Here is a 22,621-nt window from a genome sequence, read left to right on the forward strand (position 1 = left end):
CAGCGCACAGGTGGCCCCGTTGCTGCCAGTGCGCTGCTGACTGCAGCCGCCCCCTCCCTGAGTCACCCACCTCCTCTGGAACAGAGCCAGCCAAGAAAACATGGCACCAGGACAGATCCCAGCCCAGGGCAGGAGAATCCAGGCCCATGCAACAGGGGCACGATTAGAGGACTAGGACATGGGGCCTTTCCCCTCTAGGGGGCGGCTTCTCCAATCCAGCCCCAGGGCAGGGGACTGGCTGGTTTACGGGGATAGGGAATGGGACACGGTGCCTTTCCCCTCTAGGGAGCACTGGCCCCAATCTGACCCAGGCCACCAGCCTAGATGGAAGTGGGGTGGGAGGTGGGCAGAGCCTGCCCGCAGGATGAGGAGGGGAAGGGGGACACCAACTCGTAGAAGTCCGACTTGGAGATCTTGAGGAAGGTGCAGTCACGGTTGGCCTTAATGGTGAAAATGAGAGGCTCCCCGGTCAGCACAGCCAGCTGGCCCACCATCTCGCCGGGCTGCGTCAGGAAGAGGCACACATCCTCCGCCTTGTCAATCATGCGCTGGTAGACATGCAGGCAGCCCCACAGCACGAAGTGAAGGCTGACGTCCTGTTGGGGGGTGGGGGCGGAGGATAGAGAGGAACGTCAGCTCCGGCACCAGGGTGAGGGGCAGGCCTGCCCCCAAGGTGAGCACCCACAGATAGGCGGCCAGGAGACCTGGGGGACAGCCTACAGCTCCGGCTGAGCCTGAACTCTCAGAAGCACCCCACTAACGTCAGCAGAGCCACAGCCCAGCATAAAATTCCCCCAGCTCCATGGGAATCAACCCCTCCCCATGTTCCCTAGTCCTGACTCCCAGCACCCTGGATATGCACCTGGCTCGGGGCGGGGTGTGGACCTGCCATCCCACCTGCCCAACAGCCATGCAGCCCTGGGGGGCGGGAGGGGCGCACAGGGAAGAAGTCTCATCTGGCCCCTGGCGAGGGCGCTGCAATGGGCTAATAAGGCACAGAGGGAAGGGGTGGGGTGCTCGGGGCAGGGCACTTGGGGGCAGCAGCCCTTGGATCCATTTGGTAGGAGCTGCAGAGAAGGCTCCCACACCCCATGGGGAGAGGACAGAGGGGGACTGGGGGAATGGGACTCCAGTGCGCCACAGTGCCATTCACGCTGAGTCCCTCCTTGCGGAGGTCATAGGCCGAGGAAGCAGCAAGGCCCTGTGACGCTGGCAGAGCAGGTGCCAGCTCATGCCAAGGCCCCCAGGCCTCACTGAACACTGACAAATGCAGAGTTGGGAACCAGGCTGGCTCACCAGTGTATTCGCACTGTTAGAATAGATGTGAAGTTGATGAGAATGTGTTTGGTGTTTAGAAATGCTGAAATTCTTGTAGGATGCTGATCTCCCTTATCACTGGAGTTACATCAAACATTTGCATTGTAAACCTCTTATTGTGTAACTCACCAAAGGGGAAAGCAGCATTAATTATTGTAAAGTGCTGGGTCTGCCCATTGAAACCAAGCCATTGTGAAACATCAAAGGACAAAGACTTCTTTGATTCCACGCCCCCTCCCCCGCCCCCGCCACACCCATGAAGGGGAGCCAAGCGCCGACCGACACTCGTTCCATCAGTTTGAACTCTGGGGGAAGGAAATAACGCTTGACCAGAAAGATCTGTATCACTGTGGAGCTTGGCATTCGGGAAGGGCAAGATTTCTAAGCATAAGTAAGGGATCCCCAAGCAGCTTAGCTTGGGTTAGCCCTAAAGGTCGTATAGGCCAGTGGTTCTCAAACTTTTGTATTGGTGACCCCTTTCACACAGCAAGCCTATCAGTGTGACCCTCCCCCCCCCTTATAAATTAAAAACATTTTTTTTATTATTTAAAACTATTATAAATGCTGGAGGCTGACAGCTTCCAACCCCCCCAGGTAATAAGCTTGCAACCCCTTGAGGGTTTATGGCCCCCAGTTTGAGAACCCTGGTATAGAACTTGCACATTACAGCAGCTTCTACTGCCTTTTGGAACCTGACTGTACCTCACTTGCGTGCATCTGTTACCTGCTTTCACCTAGTGAATAACTCTCAGTTCTTTTCCCTAGTTAATAAATCTTTAGTTAGTATTACAGGATTGGCTACAAGTATTGTCTGTGGTTTGAGATCTGAGGTACAGTAACTCCTCACTTAACGTCCTCCCGCTTAACGTTGTTTCGAAGTTACGTCGCTGCTCCGTTAGGGGACATACTCGTTTAAAGTTGTGCAATGCTCCCTTATAATGTCGTTTGGCTGACTTTACAAGGGAGCATTGCACAAGTTCCTCTTCTCCGCCTCCTCCCCCTCCCTTCCTCCTCCCTCCTTCCCAGCGCTTAGGACTTTCTGGGAGGGAGGGAGGGAGCGAGCGAGCGAGCGGGGAAGCTGCCCCCCCATCCCCCCGGCAGACAGGGCCACCCAGAACGCACGGGCTTTAGGGGCTGCAGGGCCCTGGGCTAAGGCCTGCAGCTCTAAAGCCCCTTTTGGAATGCGGCCCTGCGAGCATGGGTCGGAGGACTCAGGAGGAACAGGGGTAGCCGAGCAGCCGGAGAGAAGCGGCGCTTTCCCCTTCAAAGCTGGCCGGAGAGAAGGGGAAAGCGCCGCTTCTCTCTGGCTGCTGGCTGCGCGGCTGCCCCTGCTCCTCCTGAGTCCTCCGGCCATGCTGTGCAGAGCCACCTGCACACCCCCTGCACCAAACAGGAGCTGCCCCAGGTAAGTGCTCTGCACCTCCTGGCTGCCCCAGCCCTGAGCCTCCTCCCGCACCCCCACCCTGAGCACCCTCCCGCACCCTAACTCCCTCGCAGACCCCGCACCCTCAGCCCTGAGCCCCAGGGGTAAGTCAGGGCACCTCCCCACCACAGTACAGTACAGTACTGTACAGTATATAATGCCTTTTGTCTGCCCCCAAAAAAATTCCTTGGAACCTAACCCCCCACATTTACATTAAATCTTATGGGAAAATTGGATTTGTTTAACATCGTTTCACTTAAAGTTGCATTTTTCAGGAACATAACTACAGCGTTAAGTGAGGAGTTACTGTAGAATTGACCGGGGGTAAGTGACTAGTCCGTTGGGTCAGGGAGTAACCTGAGTACTGCTGTGGTTCCTGGTGTAAGGGCTCATCTATCACAAAGACCGGCTTGCCTGGGTGGCAAGCTAGATCCAGATGCCCCAGGGGACTGCCTGTGACTCCATGGTAAGGCTGTTATAGTGCTTTAGGAGTTCACGCTTGTTACTTGGTGAAATCTTTACAGAGCACAGAGCCTGTTTGGGGTTCGTGCCCTGGTTTGTACAGTCTGCCCTGAGGTTGGCACACACGTTCGTGAGCCACTCCAGGCAGCTTGGCAGCCCCACTGCCCTGCTCCTCATGCAGCCATCACCACCAGTGCCCCCACCCCAGCAGGCAGCACGTCCTGCCCACTCCACACTGGGGCTGCCGCAGGGCAGTGGGGACCAGGCCCAAGCTGGCAAGGGACAACAGCAGCACCAGTTCAGAGCACCTGCTACCAGTGTCACCCTATGGCTGCTGGGCACTGGCACTCCCCTGGCACCTACCTGGTCCCCCTGGCGGGCGATGACTGTCCCGGCCTTGGCGTGGTGCAGTAGCACCCGGTTGTTGAGAAGTGAGGGGTCCTGTGGGGAGAGCAGCAGTGAGGGATCAGGCAGAGCACCCAGTAATAGGGGCGGAGAGGCTTGCAGGCAGGTCCCTAGCAGTGCTAAGCCCTGCTGCACCAACTGGGAGCTGCACAGAGCTGCCCTCCATGCTGGGGCCTCCCCTCCAGTCCTTCCCTGCCCCTGTGCTGGCTGATGGACTGGCCAGCCCCTCCAACCACAGACAGGGCAGCTCAGCCCTCCCCACCTGGGAGCCCATCTGTCCATCCCACCCTGGGCCACCCCTCCTCCCCCGAAGGCCAAGACTCCAGAAACCAAACATTCCAGCCCAGCTCTTCCGCGGAGCCTGTGCACTGGAACCGCCCAAGGCCAAGCTGGGAGGCAGCAGATGTGCAGCTCAGAGCAGGACTGGCCACAGCCTGGCTGACCTATGGCTCTGGAAGAGGGAGAACTGACGGCATGAGGAGTCCCCCAGGCACGGCCTCCAGAGCCAGAATAACCCCAGACTCCCTAAGGGCAGCTGGAGCTCCCAGGCACAGCCCGGGGACTCACCCGGCCCTCCCCCCCCCCCCCCCCCAATCCCCCAGGCACAGCCCGGGGACTCACCCGGCCCTCCCCCCCCCCCAATCCCCCAGGCACAGCCGGGGGACTCACCCGGCCCTTTCCCCCATCCCCCAGGCACAGCCCGGGGACTCACCCTGCCCTGCCCTCACCAGACCCTGGGAGTCCACCCTGCCCTGCCCCCCTGTGGCTGTGCCCCTCACTGCCCCTTCACCTCGATCTTCATGAGCTTCACCAGCTCCCGCTTGGCAGCCTCGAAGATGGCGCTGGTCTGGCGGCCCTGGTAAGGCCCAAAGGGGCAGGCACCGCCTGCTGAGTCGTCCTCGCAGTAGTTGAAGTGATAAGTACCGGGTGGCTGCTCCTCTACCATCACTGACCTGCGCTCCTTGGGCTCCTGGGAGACAGACTGTAGAGACGGGGGTGGACACTCAGAGCGTGGCAGGGTTGCCCTGCCACAGCCTCTGGCTCTGCCCCCTGCCACTGCCCAGACGGCACCTCCCCATCCCTTGCAGTGACTCAGTTCTGCCTGGGCCTTTGCCAGCTGCCAACCCCACTTCAGCCCCCGTCCCGCCACTCCTACTCTGTGCCCGGCTGCCAAACCCCCATGCTTCTATGTGGGCATGCCCAGGCTGTTTTTGCTAGCCACAGAATTGCCCACCTGCTGCCTGACGGCCAGCTCTGTGCTGTCCTGGACAAGGGAGTGTGACGGAGCACAGGCCGGCCCCACCCCCCAGCGGGCAGTGCGCCTTCACACCCCTTTGTGAGGAGCCTCTGCCCCACACCAGGCCCCACTGGGCACCTTGTGCCTTGGGAGGGAGCAGCCCCCGCTCTGCAGCTGGTTGGAGGGCACCAAGCGCTGGCCCAGTCAGAGAGGTGCGTGCAGGGAACCTACCCGGGAGAAGGAGGCCATGGTGCCGGTGCTCTCCTCCTGCAATGACACCGAGATCCTGCCGCGCTCGTAGGCCATGTCGAAGTCTGAGCGAGGGCCCTTCTGGAGGCCTGTGCAGGAAAGAAGCCAGGGGCAGCGCTCACCGCAGAACCAGGCTGCCCGCCCCTCCCCACCGGGTGCCCAACACAGCCAGCACCACAGAGGTCTCTGTCCAGGCCAGGCTGCTCAGCGCCTCAGTCAACAAGGGCCCAACTTAGCCCAGCACTTCCCCCTCGACCTTCCTTCACTGCCATTCCCTAGGACGCCCACGTCCTGGAGGCATGTCTCATACCCTCCACCTGCCCCCTGCTCCCTTGGCACCTGTGGCCTCTGGGCTCTCCCCGGTTGGTTCCAAACCCCAGAGTGCCCTGAGCCTGCTTCCTGCAGTCTAACCCCTCCCCAGCTCAATTGGGGCAGCAACCACCATCCCCATTGGCCAGGCAGCAACCCCACCCTACAGCAGGGCAGGGCGGGTGCCAGGAGTTTCCCCACCATCGCCTGCTGCCCCAGGATCCCATGGGTCCCATCCCCAACCTGGTCCCATCCTGGGGGAATTCCACTTACCTGAGATATCAACTGGCATGGAGATGCAGCGGCTCAGCAGTGGCACTGCAGAGGACTCCAGGGTCCCCAGCTTGAGCTGATCAGCTGTGAGAGTGACACACACATCCCGTTACACTGGCACAGCGAGCACACGGAGTCCAGAGCCTCCCCTGCCCTGGGTCGGACCCTGTAGCCAGGCCACCTCCAGGGGCAGGATTGGTGACGAGAGCCACTCCACAGCTGTCGTGGCATATGGAAGGTGTGGACCAGTTCCATGCAAGGGGAGTGCCAGGGACAGGCAGCATAGCGTGCCCCCTACCAAGCCTCCACCCCGCTCCCTGCAGCGCAGCACCCCGTACTGAGCCCTTCTGCACCCTTGACTTCTTTCACCCCTGTCCGGTCCATGCCCAGCTCAGTTGCTCTGAGGGGGAGCACAGCTGCTGCGTTCCCCTCCCTGAGCCAGGGCAACCCTTACCCAGGTCCTTGGTGCTGGCATCTGGCTGCCTCCCAGAGCTCTCCTTATGGTCGTCGATGGAGGAGACGCTGATGACGCGCTTGCTGTGTCTGACAGGGCTGGTGCGCGAGGCATGGCTGGGCTGGGGGAAGAGCCGCAGCGGCTGCATCTCCTGCCACAGACACAGCTGGCATCAGCACCAGGCCAGGCTGGGCAGTGCCAGCCTGGGGACCAGCCACACCCACCACTCAAGGCCAATAGGGGCCATTCAGAGCATCTCGTCGGACCTCCCCCATCACGCAGGGGGCAACACCTCCCCCAGCGAGTCCTGCCCCCAGCCCAGAGCAGAGCTGAGGCAGAGTGGGCAGGACAGGGACGGGTATGGGCACAGGGACAGCTTGGCTCCCCTCACTTGGCTGATGGCCCAGGAGGGAACATGCTCCACGCCAGCAGCCGCATGGCTTGTGTGGGGGAGACCCGTGTCCACCGAGCCGCATAACGTGGGAGGGGCCAGATGTGCCACTGTAGACAAGGAGAGCGCAGAGCCCAGCTGAGCCCAGAGCGCCAGGTGCTGCCGCCACACGATGGCCCCGCAAAGCTTGCTCTCGGCTGCTGGCTCCCTGGCAGCTGGGGCGCAGGGGGTCACAGCGCCAGCCCAGTGACCCATCTGAACGCTGGGCTGGTTCCTCTGGCATCAGAGGATGGACCCGGCTGTTCCCTAAGGGCTTGGCTCCACCCTGAGCCAGGTGCTCCACCCAGCAAGGCAGGGAACGCTGCTCCAGCAGCCAAATCTGAGAGCAGAGCAGGGCTGTGCCAGGGAGAGGGGCTGCTTGGGTGCAGGATTCTCCACCTCCACAGAGCCGCCAGGCCGGGTGTTAAGGCCTCTTGTGTGACTCGCTAGCAGCAGGGGGCACCCTGCCAGGCCCTGCTCCATCCCTGCTGCACAGGGATCCCCCCCTTGCAGGCACAGGGGCTTTGCTCGGGGGGTTCTAGCTCTTTCTGTCCCCTCCCAAGCCGGGTGCCAGCCTCCAGCCCCGCTAGTGGGACCAGGGTTTGGACACTGGCTCAAGTCTGGCCCAAACTGCCATGGGCAGGAGGAACCGGGGATGGGAAGGACAAAGGTTCTGGTGCAGGGAGCAGGACCCACCACTCCCGTGGGAGGAGCTCCAGGGCAGGGCCCATCACTCACGTGGCTGAAGAGTTCATTGGTCAGCCCCAGGTAGTTGTGGAGGGCCAGGAAGGTGACCCGCTGCAGACGCACCATGATGATCTGGAAGGGAAGGGGAGAGTCTGAGCGTGGGGCACAATGCGGGGGAGGGGAGGGGGTCAGCACATGGGAGGGGGGCCGAGGCCACACTCACCTGCACCACCCGCACCAGGCTCTCGGGGTACTTCTCGAAGACGGCAGAGAAGGCCTCGACTGGCAGCCGCAGCACTGTGGAGTCCTCACCTGCCCGCGCAGACACGGTCCGGTACGGCCGCTGGTGCCCCTGTGTGAGAACCCGAGTGCCCATGGGTCCCTGCACCAAGGCTGGTGTGCCCCCGCCTCCTCCTTCGGGTAGAGCAGCCTACCAGTGGGGGGCACCGCCAAAGACAGCCAGGGATCTGGGGGGCTACCCCATGGCTTCAGGCCAAAAGGTCCAGAGAGTAGCCTACAGCCACATTCACCCGAGCCCAGCAGCCAGCCAAGGCCGATATCCAGGCCCTGAGGAGGAAAGGTTCATCTCCTCTAGACCTCGCGTGGGGCAAGGTGGCAAGCACGGGGCAGGGTGATGGTGGCATGTCACCACCTGGGACCCAGGCTGCAAACCCATCACGGGATGCGGGGGGGTCAGGTGGGCTTACCACACACATCCCACAGGGCCTACCCGGATTTAGCCTTTCGTTAGGGACCCAGGGTTAGGAGAGCAGGGGGTTGCGGATCGGGATTGAGGGGCATGAGCAGAACTGGGGGGAGCCCATGGCTGCCAGTCACTCAATGAGCTGGACTATTCACTCCAGCACCAGAGGGGCGGGGGAGTGGGATGGGTGGACGGGGCCAGCAGGCCAACAGGAGGTGGAGGGGCAGGGCTGGTACCGTGATGACATCAAGAATGCTGAGCAGGCTGTGCACACTGTCCCCGGGGAACACCTCCTTCACCAGGGTCTCCTTCCCGTCCTGCAACACAGCAACACCCTCCTTAGGGGGCCCCCATCACCCACCCTCGCCATCCCTGCCACCAGAACTCGCTTGGCACCAGGCTCTGTGGAGGCCTGCTCCATGAGCCCCTCCCTGGAAGGGAGGCAGCCCCAGGGGAGCCTCCATGCCTACAGCCACAGTGATCCCGAAGGGCAGGGCTGCTTGGCAGCTGGCCTCAGCCATTGTGTCCCATATGCCCCTCTGCCCCAAGGTGTCCCCAGGTGCAGGGGACCACCCAGCCAAGGGGTGCAGAGCACTGGGGCCACAGGTGGCTTGGGGCAGGAGGGGTCGCTGGTGGCTGGGCAGACAAGTGCCTCCAGCAGATGGACACGGCAGGGTGGGCTGGGACATGCCCCCCTCACCTGCTGGGTCAGGAAGAGCTCCAGCTTGCCATCCTGCACCACGTAGATGCTGGTGTCGGGCTGGCCAGGCCGGAAGACGTACTCGCCCTGTTGGAACTGCTGGAAGATCATGTGCTTACAGAGCTCCAGGAACAGCGGCTTCTCAAAATGGCCCAGCACCCTGCAAGGAAGGGCGGGTCACAGTGGGCAGCAGGGGAGCAAAGCCTTCAGCAACTCATGGCAGGGACTTGGGGCTCATGTCATGAGGGGGCCTTGGGGCCCAGCCCAAGCTCCTGCATCACATGGGCCAGAGCTGGCTGGCTAGGTGGGCTCTGTCAGTCATCCCCCCACCCTCCATCTCCATGCATGGGGGGAGTGGAAGTGGCCCCAGAGGGTCAAGCCTCCAGTGACACTACCCTGCTCCAGGATCCCAGTGCCCACAAGCTATCACCCCTAGGGGCAGAGATCTCTCCCCGTCCCCAAACACAGCCACTTCTGGGGAAGAGTCTGTCTGATGCAATAGCCCCACAGCAACACTGCCGGGACTCAGCCAGGACTAACGCTGTGCTGGGTCCCACCACGAGCCCGCAAGGACCAGCACCCAGCATTTGCTCTTACCCGACAGAGGCTGCCTCCAGCTGCCCTGCCCTGGGGAGCACTAGCTCTCTATCAGGCAAGAGGGAAGAGTGCCCCCTACTGGAGAACCAGGGCCACAATTCCTGCTGCTCCAGAGCATTCCTGGCAGCTCTCCCACCTATGGTCCGACTGGGCTGGAGCCTGCACAGCTTAGACCAGTGGTTCTCAACCTGTGGTCCGCAGACCCTTGGGGTCCACAGACTATGCCTAAGGGGTCCGCAAAGGACAGGTTAAAAACAAACTGAACAGAATTCAGCTGTATATACAGACAGATTTCCCAAGGGGTCTGCACCTCCATTCAAAATGTCCAGAGGGATCCGCAAATGAAGAAAGGTTGAGACCCACTGGACTAGATGCTCTGACAGGCTCACACGGTGTCCAGGTTTTCCCAGGACCATGCTGGGAAATCGGTCGGACAGAGCGCTCCATTACACACAGCCAGCTGGCCAGGTCATGGGCTCAGGATCATCCCGGCTCTCCTGGATTTCATACCTCAGAGGGGCCCACCCTAGCTCAAGCTTGCTTGCGGGGAGGGGGAAACGCGGCTGCAGCTGAGCCTGGGCTCTGGGCCCCGCTGCATGGGGGCACTCACCGGACGTTCTTCAGCATGTACAGCACCTCGGACGGCAAGTGGGAGTTGGCCACGTCAAACTCAGTCAGATCCGCTTCCAGCACTGAGGGCGGCGGCTCCTTCAGCTGCAGGATGGGCAGCTCCTTCTTGATGCGCAGGATCCTGGGCACAGGGACAGACGGGGAGGGGATAGACGGGGCCAACCAGAGAGTTGCCTGCAGGGGCAGATTCCCCCACACACACCCAGGGAAGAAGAGAATCTGCATCATGCATCAAGGAGGCAGGACTTGTTCCTGAGCCATGGCACTCACTCATGCCAGGGGCCTGAGGCCCAAGGACCCCACCCAGGGAGCTGAGCAGCACCATGCCGCAGGCTGGTCCGGTGCCGGTCAACTGCTCTGAGGGTGGGTTCTCCAGGCTGGTGTCCAGGCTGGGGTGCAGCTGCTTTGCAGAGCAAGGAGAGGTCAGAGTTAGTGCTAATGGCTTGGGGGGGGAGGGGAGGTTTACTACCCACTCCCGCAGCAGGGCTGGGAACATGGGTGCCTCCACTAGCCCTCGTGGCAGGGCTGGGCCAGCCCCAGTTGTCTCACACCATGGAGGGTGAGCGAACCCACTTACTTTTTGGCAATGTTCAACATCTTGAGCTTCTTCTTCATGCGGGGCCGGGAGGTGCTGGAGATTGTTGTGTCCACAAGGGAGGAGGTGGATTGGGACACCTGCAGAGACAGCCCAGGTAAGCCACCAGCTGCTCCCGCGGACAGCGCCCACTGGAGCCAGCCATCTGGGTGAGGAGATTTGGTACTCAGCCAACCACGTGCTGCCAGCGAGCCAGGCAGGAGACAAAGCAGGGAGCCCTGCCAGGACACCACGGCCCCTGGCACCACGTGCCTGGCTCTGTGCCCGCAATGGGGAGTCCTCATGGAACTGGCCTTCTCCTGCAGGCCACCCCACCTCCAACGCCAGCTCTCCCAGCTCCTGGTGCCCGGTTCCCTGCCCCCCTGAATCCTCACAGGCAGTCAGATGATGGGCCTGGGCCAGAGGCCTTGGGAAAGCCCAGCAGGCTGCCTCGCCCCGAGCCGCTCAGTAAGCAGCTCAGTGGGGGGCTGCTGGACAGGACTCCCAGTGGTGGAGACGGGGTCCCGCTCACATCTCTGGGATTAGTGACCCCACAGGACCCTCCCCAGGTCCAGGCTCTGGCAGAGCTATCTGCTGCTGTGCCCCAGTTCCTGGCAACATGACCCAGCTGGGCTGCAGCATGCCCCGCACAGGAACCCATCTCCCGCCACTGCTCCCAGCTGGAGTTCACCTCCTCCCCAGCTCCCCCTCACTGCTTCCTGAAGAGATAACCAGCACCAAGAGACCCGCCCCTGCATCCCAAACTGACTCATGAACCCCCCGCCCCTGCATCTGGGCCAGCGCTGCCCCCCCTTCACCCCCAGGCAGGGCAAAGTGGGTGGGGGGGAGCAGGGAGAAGAGGGGCTGGCAGAGGCTGGGGATGTTAGTGCTTTAGAAACACTCTCCCCACCCTTGGAGCATGGGCCTGGATGGGTCCCTGTCACCAGCCAGACTGTCCCCTCAGGGCAGGTTCCTGGGGGCCTTGCATGCTGGGTTCCTGCGAGCCTGCCCCAGCAGGCTCCTGGCTGCCAGGGCAGACAGCCACACATCCTGCCCTGTCTGCTAACCCCACTGCTGTTGCTTAGTGTGACAAAGCTCTGTAAGGTGTTTATGAGCTGTCTGCATCATTCTGCACCTAGCACCCTGGCACAACTACCCCCAGGGGGAAAGAATTCATTCTCTCCCTAGGCCATGGGAGAGCTGGCCAGGGATCTGAGCAGAGTTGCTAGGACTTTCTGGGCTGGAATCAACATTTCTGAGCAGCAGATCCTCAGTGCCCAGAGACCGACACCTGGTTCCGAGGCAGGTGAGCACAGCATGGCTGGGTCCGGAGAACAAAACCAGGTGGCTGGGGGGAGAGCCTATGTCTACACTGCAATAAAAGACCTATGGCCCAACCCCAGCTGACCCAGGTCAGCTGACTCAAGCTGCAGGGCTAAAAATTGCAGTGTCGACGTTTCGGGCTGGGGTTTATGCTCTGGGGCCCTCCCCCATTGTGGGGTTTCAGAACCCAGGCTCCAGCCTGGGCCCAAACACATACACTGTGATTTTTAGCCCTGTGAGCCCAAGTCAATTGGCCCGGGCCCAGCCTCGCAGCTGTGGGTTTTTCATTGCAATGCAGACGTGTCCCCAGAGACACAGAGATGACCTGGGGCAGACAAAGGAACAGCTTGGCTCAAGGGAGGCCTGGCGCTGGTCAGCCTGAACTCGCTCTTCACTTTTTCTTCTCTGTGCCAAGCTAGGATCTCTCGGAGCCTGTGTGCCAACTGGGTAATAAACTGTCCCCTTGGCTTGAACAGGCTACCTGGTGTCACTGACGCTCTTCACTGAGTGGTGCCCCAAAGGGCACAGCACAGGCCTCCCCCAGATTTGCTGCAGAGAGACAGGCAGGGCTGGTGCCCAAAGACCAAGTTTTGCGCCTACCCTGTGTAACTGTGTGGTCCTTGGGACCCATCACACTGAAGGGGTCACTCCCAAGGGACTGGCTACAGGAGGGGCATAGGCCAGACTCTGTGGCTCTGTGACAGGGATGCCAGAGACCAGGCCCACCTGCAATGATTCACCTGCCAGAGCTCTTACTCCTCAGCTGCAGCGGGAGGAGAGGAGCATGGGTTGGGGGCGGTGCCATGGGAGCCACCACCAGGGCTGGCTTTAGGACCTGCCGGGCCCGATTCCATGGTCCGGGTCTTCGGTGGCACTTTGGCAGCGGGGGTGGGGGGGCGCTCCCTGAAGGACCCCCCGCCACCGAAGACCCTGGAGCGGACACCCCCCCACCGCCGCCAAAATGCTGCCGAAGACCCCGGAGCGGAACCCCCCCGCCGCCAAAGCAGACCACCGCCGGGTGAGCCTAAGGCGCGGGGCCCAATTCTGGGGAATTGGGGGACTCGGCCTAAAGCCGGCCCTGGCCACCACCCTGTCCAACACCAGTGTCTAACTGCGAAATTGAACTACCCCCAGAGACGCCCTTCAGCTGGGCTACAGCCAGGCTTCTGGGCAGGGAGGGGACAGGGATTAGAGCACTACACTGGAGCTGGCAGAGCCATCAACGCTTTCACTGCCAGCACCCACGGACTCCCCAGCCTGGGCCAGTGCATGGTGCTCTGCCCCAGCCCCATACCTTGCGCATGATCTTGCGCCCGTAGAACAGCACTTTGTCCCGCTTGCGGAATCGATACTTGGGCGTCTCCTGAGCCTGAACCTCTGAGCGAGAAAGAGGGAGACATGAAAGGTTACCAGTGCAGGGACCCCAGGGCCCCACCCCAGCAAGGGTTGGAGCCTGTCCCCTTCCCCACCAATCTGACTCCCTGCTTGCGCTCCTCATTGCAACCCACCTCCCAGTCCAGGGAGTGGTGCAGAGGCCTTGGGGGTACAGATGGCAGAGTTCTGCCTGCCCCCACCCCCCCACTCCAGCCCCTGGAAGCTGGGCTGCCCCCAAAGAACCCCAGGAGCTTTATGCCCTTCCCAACCAGTCCCTGGATACCTCTCACAATCCCTTTGTATGTAGGGAAACTGAGGCACAGGGCCGTGAAGGGACTTGCCCAGGCAGTGACTCAGTAGGAGAGAACCCAGGAGTACTGGTTTCCAGCCCCCTGCTCTAGCTATTACGGTCTCACTGCCTATACAGGCCTGCAGACACTAAGCCCAAGACATCCTGATGGGCAGCAGCATGCCAGAGCCATGGCTGCGAAAGGGATCAGATTTGCTTCCTGCAGGGATGGGCACTTACTCTTGAGGCGCAGCCTGCGGACCAGCACCAGGATCAAGGTGGCGATGAGCAACATGGAAACACCAACGCCAATCATGACACCCAGCACCTATGGGAAGAGGCATGTTCCAGACCAGGCTTCCAGACAGGCCGTGGGTGGGTCCAAGGCAGCACCAGCCACGCTCCAGGGGACTGAACGGGGCAGGCAAGAGTAGCCCTCACCCTGTGGAGCAGTTGTGTGGAGGTGGAAATTCAGGCAATATTTTTTATGAGCAGTGTATGCCTCAGTTTCCCTGTGGGCTTTGTCCTGCTATTCAGTGAGTGGGAAAGGGAAGGCACAAAGTGTCTGACTCAATAAGCCACCTGCCTGGAGACCAGCATCATTCACATGAACTGAACCAATCCTACTGTCAGGGAGCCACAGGATCAGTGCTAGGCCCCCAGCTTTGGACCATTCTCTTGGAGAAACCCCTTTGATGTGGAGATCCCCAGGGGACATAGTGGAGGGGCACGTGCAGTCATGGTCCCCCCCCCCCCCCATTTCTACCAGGGTTCACACCGGAACCTTTACTTTGTGCCCTGACCCGAGCAACAGAAAGGCGTCACCTCTGCCTGACAGAAACCTGGGAGGGCTCAGGGCAGCGGGGATGGTCTCAGAGTCTGGCTTCCAGGGTGAGTCTCCCTCAAGCAGCTTGCCCTGCTCCAGCAGTGTGGCTCTGAGGGGCTCTGAGCGCTTCACAAGCCGCAGCACCCCGCTGGGAGCGAAGTGGGGATCCCCATCAGAGAGAGGAGAGGGGGAAGCCTTGGCATTTAACCTCCTGCAGCTGTATGGGCACATGTGTGCGCAGGGGCTGCATCTGCAGCCCTCAGACCTGGGCCCAGTTGCCTTGTCCAACCTCACAGAGTCCATCCCGGAGCCAGGAATAGAGCGTTGGGGGCTGGGATCCTGCAGCCAAAGGCCAGGCAGGACTGGCCAAGGCAGGTTGGGGAGGGGCGGGCAAGGAGCTGGCAAGTTACCCTGCGTTGCACTGAAGAAGGCACAGTGAGTGACTGTGAAGCCGTGCTGCAGCCCACAAGGCCGTATGGCGTGCTTCCCCGCCACGTGCCACCTCTGCAGGCCACGTAGCCTCACCACCTCCTGAGGCTGAACTGCTGCAGCGGCATCAGCACTCCAGCTTCACCCTATGAGCTCTGCTCAGCGAATCCAACGGAGAGATTCCTGGTAGAGTCCACTCCGCAGGGACCAATGCACCAGAGACACTCACACAGGCGGGCTTATTAGGCAGCTGGGACCCAGCATGGGAAGTGCTCGGGTCACCATAAGCGTTAAAGCACAGGCAGATCCCGTCAGCCCAGAGCAATGCCCTGCCAGCTGCCTCTGACTCCCTTCCTTAGGCCAAGCAGTGAGAGCTCCCAGCCTCTTCCAGAAGAGCACTCTTTTCCCCCCAGCTCCCACCACCCAGTCCTTTGGTCTCGAGCCAGGGTCTCTGCTCAGCTTCCCTCTGAGAGGTGGTGGGGCACTGGTTGCCAGTTGTCAATGTGCTGGTGACCGGGGTTTTCCATTGATATGGGTTGGCCTCAGCCAGTCCTTTCTAATGACCACTTCAGTCTGCTCAGATAGCGAGGACACACACACACACACACACACACACACACACACACACACACCTACCTCCCCCTCCACCTCATGTCTCTCAGTCTGCCCTGAGAGCAAACAATCCTTTTCCCCCACTGGGTAGCCATGCAAAATATAGGGGAAACTGAGGCAGGCAGGACTCAAAAATATTACAAAAAATTCCCATTTCATCACACCTGCCCCTGTGGTGGAGGATCCCAAAGAGACAACAGAGCCCAAGGACTGGGCCGTTCACAGTTAAGCCGAGGCAGACTGGGCATGGGCAAACAGCCTGGCTGGAGACCAAGGGAGGGTGGGGAAACAGATAGCTGCAGGGTGCTTCTGGGAGCAGAGACTTCGAACGGGGAGAACACGAGGATGGAGCTCAAAGGATCAGGACATGGCACAGCCCTGGTTCCCACCAAGACAAACTGTCCCATGCTCACCTGTCACATGCTAACCTAAGGGTCCCCAACACCATATTCCAGGTGATTAGTAACTACCCCCTCTCTGGAAAGGCCGCACAGTGTCACTGCAGGTATTGGCTGATGCAGCAATCCCTGACAGGGAAAACGTCCCCAAACATGAGCTCACTGTGAGCAGCAGGGGAGGCTGGAGCCCAGAGGCCCAGACTCAGAGGTGCTGAGGCTGTGTGGCTTGCCCTGCTGAGTCAATGTGACCCCTGGGATCTGATGCATTACAGGGGTCACCCCCAGAATGCTATGCAAAGGGTGCAGCACAGCACAGAATGTGTGAATCCGTAACAGCCGGTCCCACCATGTAGTGCAGCACCACAAGCCAGGCACCTGACCTGCACAGGCTGCGACTGCATGGGCCACATCACAGGGAGAGGGGCTGCACTGCAGGGTGCCAGGGGCTGTACAGTAGCTGGGCTGGCTGCTCCATCAGCAATGCTGCCCCAGGCCAGGTCTTGGGCGAGTAGGGAGAGCTCCTCCCAGGGATTTCCCTACACCCCCCCTGAATTTCCCCAACACCCCCCCACCCCCCCGTTTTGTGAACTAGTTACATGCCGTGTTGCCAATTTAGTGATTGTTTGGAAATTTGAATTGAAATTGAAACATTAATACACACTTTAAAAGCATATAAAGTGTATCATAAAATACGTGTATCTGAAAAAGTCTAGTCGATTTGAAAAGTATGAACATAGACTAGCTCCCTTATACAGCTGTTGTTTTTTATGACAATGTCAGTGCATTTATTTTGGTGATGTTGGCCAACCTAATAATTTCAAATTATGATTTTGTAAGCAAAGTCTAAATGAGCTCTCCCTGACAGCTAGTGATGAGCTGGGGGGAAAGGCTTCAGGACCAGATTGTATTTATATTCACGCCTAATCTACCGAAGTATCCAGCACACAGAGCTGTGTTGCCTGAGGGCACGTCTTCACTACCCGCCGGATTGGCGGGTAGCGATCGATCTATCGGGGATCGATTTATCGCATCTAGTGTAGACGCGATAAAATCGATCCCCGATCGCTCTGCCATCGACTCCGGAACTCCACCGCAGCGAGAGGCGGAAGCGGAGTCGACGGGGGAGTGGCAGCGGTCGACTCGCCGCCGTCCTCACAGCCAGGTAAGTCGACGTAAAATACACAACTTCAGCTACGCTATTCGCGTAGCTGAAGTTGCGTATCTTAGGTCGACACCCCCCCCCAGTGTAGACCTAGCCCAAGTGATAGATTTTGGCTGGGGTTGGGTTACAAATCACTTGAATGCGGGGAGGTAATGAAATGTTGCTATTCTTATTATATGAGTAAAGGGCAGTAGAACTGTACTTAGCCTGTGCTGATTGAGGGCATCATGAGAGAGGGTGGGGACAGGTGTTTTGCTTGATGGTCTGCCTGAGTCACAAGTACTATTTGACCTGCCCCCTCCACTGTTTAAAGACAGAGTTGATTAGGCTCCATAGATAGTCTTTTGTTTTGTTAAGTGACCACTACAGCTGAAATCACCGATAATCAGGTTTAAGTGCTTAGACCTGCTGTGGGACAGTGTTTCTGTGGAAGAGACGGGCCCAGTCTGCACTAGCAGCGAGGTTCCACCACTGAGAGCTCAGCTGAAATCACTGAGAGCTGGGTGGAACCTCAAGAGACCAACTCACAGAGGTCACAGTGGCAGGTGGCAGCAGAAGATGATGGCGCAGGGCCACTGGCAACAGAGGGATGGAGTGAATGGTGGCACAATGAACAACAGTGGCCAGAGCGAACAGTGAGCAGCTGGAGGAACGAGCAACGTGCCTTCTTGCCCCCCACGTGGAAGGTGAACTCACATGAAAGCACCTCTGAACTTTGAGTCTCCACTGACCAAGGACAACACCGGTGAGTGTTAATGAGGCTATTAAGAATGCTGGAGACACATCATACTTTCTATTTAAGCAAGAGATACCACACACTACAAACTGGAGGCCAATATTAAGTGCATTGTCATCCTGAAGTTGAACACTGGTTCCGAACAAGACCAGCAAATGCTCACTATCTCAACTCAACTGACTGGCTAGAAGCATGAGGTGTAACAGTGAAAGACTCAACAGTTGAAAAAGTGAAGAACTCTCTCACCACATTCAAAAATTTGCATACATGGCTGATGAATGCACCGATGCAAATGGGCATCAAGTATTAAGTCATATGTTATCTTGATGTCAGTGGTAGGCCAGTAAATGCATTTCTAGATGTTCAAGCTATAGAAGACACATCAGCTGCATCTGTGACAACCTACATCTTAGAAGAGTTAAATGCTTGTCATTTGGACCCCAAACAGATGGCTGCTTGTGCATTTGATGGAGCTGCAAACTTCGCTGGAAGACATGGTGGAGTACAAGCTTTGCTCAGAGAAAAGTGTAACCCTAGTCTCTCCTATACACACTGCATTTACATTTACTCCAACTAGCGCTAGTACGAGCTGCAGACTCTTCAAAAGACATTAAAAAAGCTATAAATTTAATGTCTTCATTATATCCTTTTTTCAGCAAGAGTTCAAAAAGACTGAATATCTTGGAAAATAGAGAAGATACACTGGGACTGAAGTTCAAATTAGTCCAACCTGGGAAAACCCTCTGGCTTTCTCATGACCGATCTTTGGCTCTTGTCTTAAAATTACTCCAGCTGTTATTACTGGCTTTGGAAAGTATCTACCAAGATAGGATGGATCTAAGTAGTGAGGCTGGTGGATTACTTTTGCTACTACGTTCAGAGAAGACTATTGCCATTCTCTCTCTTGTAAGTCTACTGATGAAACCACTTGGGTCATTAAACAATGCCATCCAGGCATCTGCTACAACAGTAATAGATCTTTGTCCAGCAATAGAAGCTACATTTGGATCAATCAGAGAGCTATCCATAGAAAAAGTACTGGAAGAAGCAAAGACTTCAGTCCAGAAGTTGACCAATTAAGGCATTTATATTGAATCCTTAAGTGAAGAGGACAAGAAGTGTTTGTTAAGACAACTGAAAAAGTACATAGACTTGATTCTTAAAAATCTACAACAGCGACTTCTAGATTCTACTCAACCTCTACGTAGCTTTTACAGATCCCTGTCCTATAAAACACTGACAGTTGAGTGGAGTGAGGCACTACCAGCAAGGGGGCTGCCATGTGCTCAGGGCAGAATAGAGAATTTGAACACAGAGAGGAATATCATACGCGATGAATGAATGAAGATTTGACTTCAACTTCTTTTTTTATCATCACTAGTGGCTCAACCCGATCTTTGTGCTATGTTTCCTGGGATGAAAGAAGTAGGAATTCATCTCTTGCTACTCCCAGTCACAACAGCTACAGTTGAGTGTTCTTTTTCATCATTGAATAGAATTTTGAGTTCTGAAAGAAGTCGTCTTCTGCCTGATCATGTGAATGAACTAATGAGGATATCAATTGAAGGAATGGAAGTAGTGGACACACAAAAACCCACCGAAGATGAACGCATTGCATTCAAGAAATTCATTAACAGAGTTGTGCAAAATTATAACAAGAAACCAAGAAGGATGTAGATGTAGTGCTTCATGGAAGGCTTGAGTAGCCAACTTTAATTTGTGTGATGATTTTAAAACATGAGTTAAATCTAATAAAATGGTCACGAAACATTTTTCAGTTTTTACTATGGTGCCATACAGCCCACCTTCACCCTCATGGTCTCACCCCTCATCGGCCCTGACCTCCCCCCTGTAAAATCAAACACCCCCCCAATTTCAATTCCTGGGAAAAACACTGGCCTCTCCCAGCCTACCCTTCGGCTAGTAACTACTCCCACCTGCCACACACCCCACCCCTGCTGTCGGAGGGACCAATGGGGGCGGGGGGAGGGCAGCCACACACAGCACTAGAGGAATTGGAAGCCAGCAGACTCCCCACAGCTCAAACCAGGGGGAAATTCTTTCCCAGCCCCTCCCCCCGCCCAAGGACAGTGTCTTTCCCAACCCCTCCACTCACCAGCCAAGACTCGCCCAGGGATGGCTGAGCCCCAAAGGTGCCAGCGCATTCCTGGGCAAGTACCAGAGCCTCCCATCCCACCAGGAGCTGGGCTGCCTTGGGCCGGGGGCTATGCCAGCGGGCCAGCACTTCCACTGCCCACGGGAGAGACCACTACACTGCTCCATATCCCCCAGGAACACAATCCCTCCAGGAGACACCACACCTGGCCCCACACCACAGGCACAACCCCCCAGACGCCCCTCCTCACCATGCTGGTCTGGAGCTGATCTTCCACAAAGAGCTTAAGGTTGGGCAGCACGGCTGTGAGCGCTGCATCCTGTGTGGAGAGAGATGCAGACAGAGCCTCAGCGCCAGCAGGCAGGCTGATGCTGCCATCAAAGCCCATGGGTCCAGCCCTACAGCTGCTCCACCCTACATCTGGGCATAAGGGTCTGTCCATAGCACCTTCCATCCCAACACGCTTTGCTGAGTGTGCAGTGACCACTGGCCCACCACTGAAATGCAGCCACCTCTGGAGTGAGGCTGGCAGCTGTTCAAGGGGCACATAACAGTGCAGAAGTAGAAAAGACATTGAAGTGGAGGGCAAGTCTCCAGCAATCCTGGGCAGGCCCCAGCAGGCCACACCTACCCAGACATATCCCAGAAGGCCGCTGGGCTCTGGAGAGGCTTCTGCCAAACCCAGTACCTCATCTGGGAAGAAGGTTCCCATGGGAGATGGGGGATTCGTGGAGCTGGAACGTGACCTGGATGCTGGATTTAACATTCCCAAGTCAGAGGGGAGGGGCATCCTACTGGGGCAAGTGGGGGCCCTGGAGAGGACTCTGACTGGGATGCCAGCCAAGGTGCCCTGCACTAGGGAAGTGTCCCCAGCGCCCAGGAAATGGTACTGGTGGGGAGGGTCTCTTCAGGTCCTTGTCCAGTCAGTGGACAACACCAGCAGGGGGAGCTCTCTGAACATGGGTGGCAGGGGTGGAACGATGGGGTTGAGAGGCTGGGAACTCACTCACTCCAGTGACTGCCAGGCTGCAGAGGACAAACTGCCAGGGGCCCCAGCAAGGAACTGGACAGCACCTACCTCCTGCTCATCCTGAGGCTCAGACTCACTCTGCCCCATGTCTGCTGCTGGCCCCGGTCCCAGGCCCGTCCCAGAAAGGTGCCTGAGAACAAGCAGAGACGTTTATGCTGTGCCCTTTGGGGGAAGCCAGGGTCGACCATGCCCAGCTCCCATGACCCCCTAGCACCACAGATCTCCTTACTCACCCTCCCAATAGTTTCCCTCCCTCACAGAGGGCCCCATTCCCCCCCCCCCCCCGCCGACCTCCCCAAGACAGCACCCTCCCAGCCAGTGTGTTACTTCCTGCTGGTTCCTGGCTGGGAGCACAGGTCATGGGGCAACATGGGGCTGGCCCTTCCCTCCCTGATTCTCAGCCTACTGTCCCTGACCTGAACTGCAGACATACCTGGGGAGCAGCTGGTCCTGTGCGGCTCCCCACCAGTGCTAGCCCCACTGCTGGGGGAAGGAGTGTTGCTGCTTGACCATCTGCCAAGGAGAAAGGTCCCAGGCAGAGTCCAGACCCTGCCCACTCACCTCCTAAGCCAGTGGTGTCCCTGCCCCATTCCAGGGCAGATGGGCCCTCTGCACCTGCCCTCCAAGTCACCTCCTTGTCTATCACCAGACACAGGCACCATGACTCAGACCCAAAGCCCCCTGCCAGCCAGTGCAGAGTGCGGGGTGTGGAGGAGAGAGTCCCAGTTCACACTGTGGAAGTGGGCAATTTCCAGCTCAGGACAGGGCTGGGCACTCGGGGTCAGGCCTGTACTGAGACCAAGGGCTGCTTCCCAGCATGGGCAGTCTGGTACACATGAGTTAGCCTGCTTCCAATAGCAGCGGGGCCACGGCAGACGGTTGACTCCCACCTGAGTATGTTCCCCGAGGGTGAGTGGGATTGTACTCTGGCGGCCACCCGCACACTGGGGCCACACTGCTATTGTTAGCACACTAGCTTGAGTAGAACTGTGCCTCTGTCTACCTGGCTAGGGAGCAACCTTCTAGCTGTTGTGTAGATAGACGTAGGAAGGGAGAGGCCAGTTAAGGCCACCGAGGCAGTGTGTTGCCTGGGGCAGATGAGGAAGGATGTCCAAGAGGGGTGCCAGCCCCTACAGAGGAGGGGGTGATAAGAGAGACTCACTCATTCCCTCCAGCAGGGACAACCCCCTTCCCCACCCTTGTTAGTAACATTCTCCCCATGCTGTGTTGGCTTCCATCAGACCAGCAATAGCCAGTGGTGCCCCTGCAACCTCTCCTGCCAATGCTGTCCTGCCCCAGCACCCCGTGTGGGCGCAGCTCCTGGGCTGAAATGGCTCCAGCAGGACGTTCTCGCTGCACACCAGGACCTCACCGGGAACATGTTTGCTGCAGCTTCGACACACGGGCAGGCCAGGCAAAGCAGCAATACACAGGGACAGCTTAACCTTAGCCAGCCAAGGCAGAGTTCTGTAGTCTCAGGGGAAGGGGATGCTAATAGAGCCCTGGCTGGCCAGGGAGCACATGGGAGAGACTGTTGGAGGGCCAGGGCCCGCACCAGTCCCCTAGTCAGGGCCGGTGCTACCATTAAGGCAAACTAGGCGGCTGCCTAGGGCGCCAAGAAGTGGGGGCATCAAAAAGCGGTGCCCCCAATTTTTTTTTTTTTTTTTTACAGTGTTCCTGGGTTGGGCTGCCGGCAGCGCGCTGACATGTGCGGCTCAGACTCCCTCTCCCAGCGCAGCGGCCGCTCCACTTCTCCCGCCTCCCAGGCTTGTGGCGCCAATCAGCTGTTTGGGGCCGCAAGCCTGGGAGGGGAGGAGAATTAGAGTGGGGGTGGCGTGCTCGGGGAGGAGGCAGAGCAGAGGTGAGCTGGGGTGGG

The 22,621-nt window shown here is 58.4% G+C and overlaps 1 protein-coding gene across 1 annotated transcript in view; it reads right to left on the bottom strand.

Moving 5' to 3' along the window:
* The window catches only part of PNPLA6 (patatin like phospholipase domain containing 6), a 78,832-nt gene that overhangs the window by 42,279 nt on the left and 13,932 nt on the right, over window positions 1-22,621 (bottom strand). The window contains exons 2-17 of the mRNA XM_065419652.1: window positions 20,794-20,875; window positions 19,966-20,034; window positions 13,677-13,764; window positions 13,068-13,150; window positions 10,454-10,551; window positions 9,857-9,997; window positions 8,650-8,809; window positions 8,186-8,266; window positions 7,470-7,598; window positions 7,298-7,378; window positions 6,130-6,280; window positions 5,676-5,759; window positions 5,076-5,182; window positions 4,398-4,610; window positions 3,566-3,643; window positions 391-596 (exon numbers count right to left, since the gene is read on the bottom strand). Of these exons, the coding sequence (XP_065275724.1) occupies window positions 391-596; window positions 3,566-3,643; window positions 4,398-4,610; window positions 5,076-5,182; window positions 5,676-5,759; window positions 6,130-6,280; window positions 7,298-7,378; window positions 7,470-7,598; window positions 8,186-8,266; window positions 8,650-8,809; window positions 9,857-9,997; window positions 10,454-10,551; window positions 13,068-13,150; window positions 13,677-13,764; window positions 19,966-20,034; window positions 20,794-20,832 (1,808 nt within the window). The 5' untranslated portion in view covers window positions 20,833-20,875. The remainder of the gene's footprint in view (window positions 1-390; window positions 597-3,565; window positions 3,644-4,397; window positions 4,611-5,075; window positions 5,183-5,675; window positions 5,760-6,129; window positions 6,281-7,297; window positions 7,379-7,469; window positions 7,599-8,185; window positions 8,267-8,649; window positions 8,810-9,856; window positions 9,998-10,453; window positions 10,552-13,067; window positions 13,151-13,676; window positions 13,765-19,965; window positions 20,035-20,793; window positions 20,876-22,621) is intronic.

Source organism: Emys orbicularis, chromosome 19 (assembly GCF_028017835.1).
Source record: "Emys orbicularis isolate rEmyOrb1 chromosome 19, rEmyOrb1.hap1, whole genome shotgun sequence".
NCBI classification, from domain to species: domain Eukaryota; kingdom Metazoa; phylum Chordata; order Testudines; family Emydidae; genus Emys; species Emys orbicularis.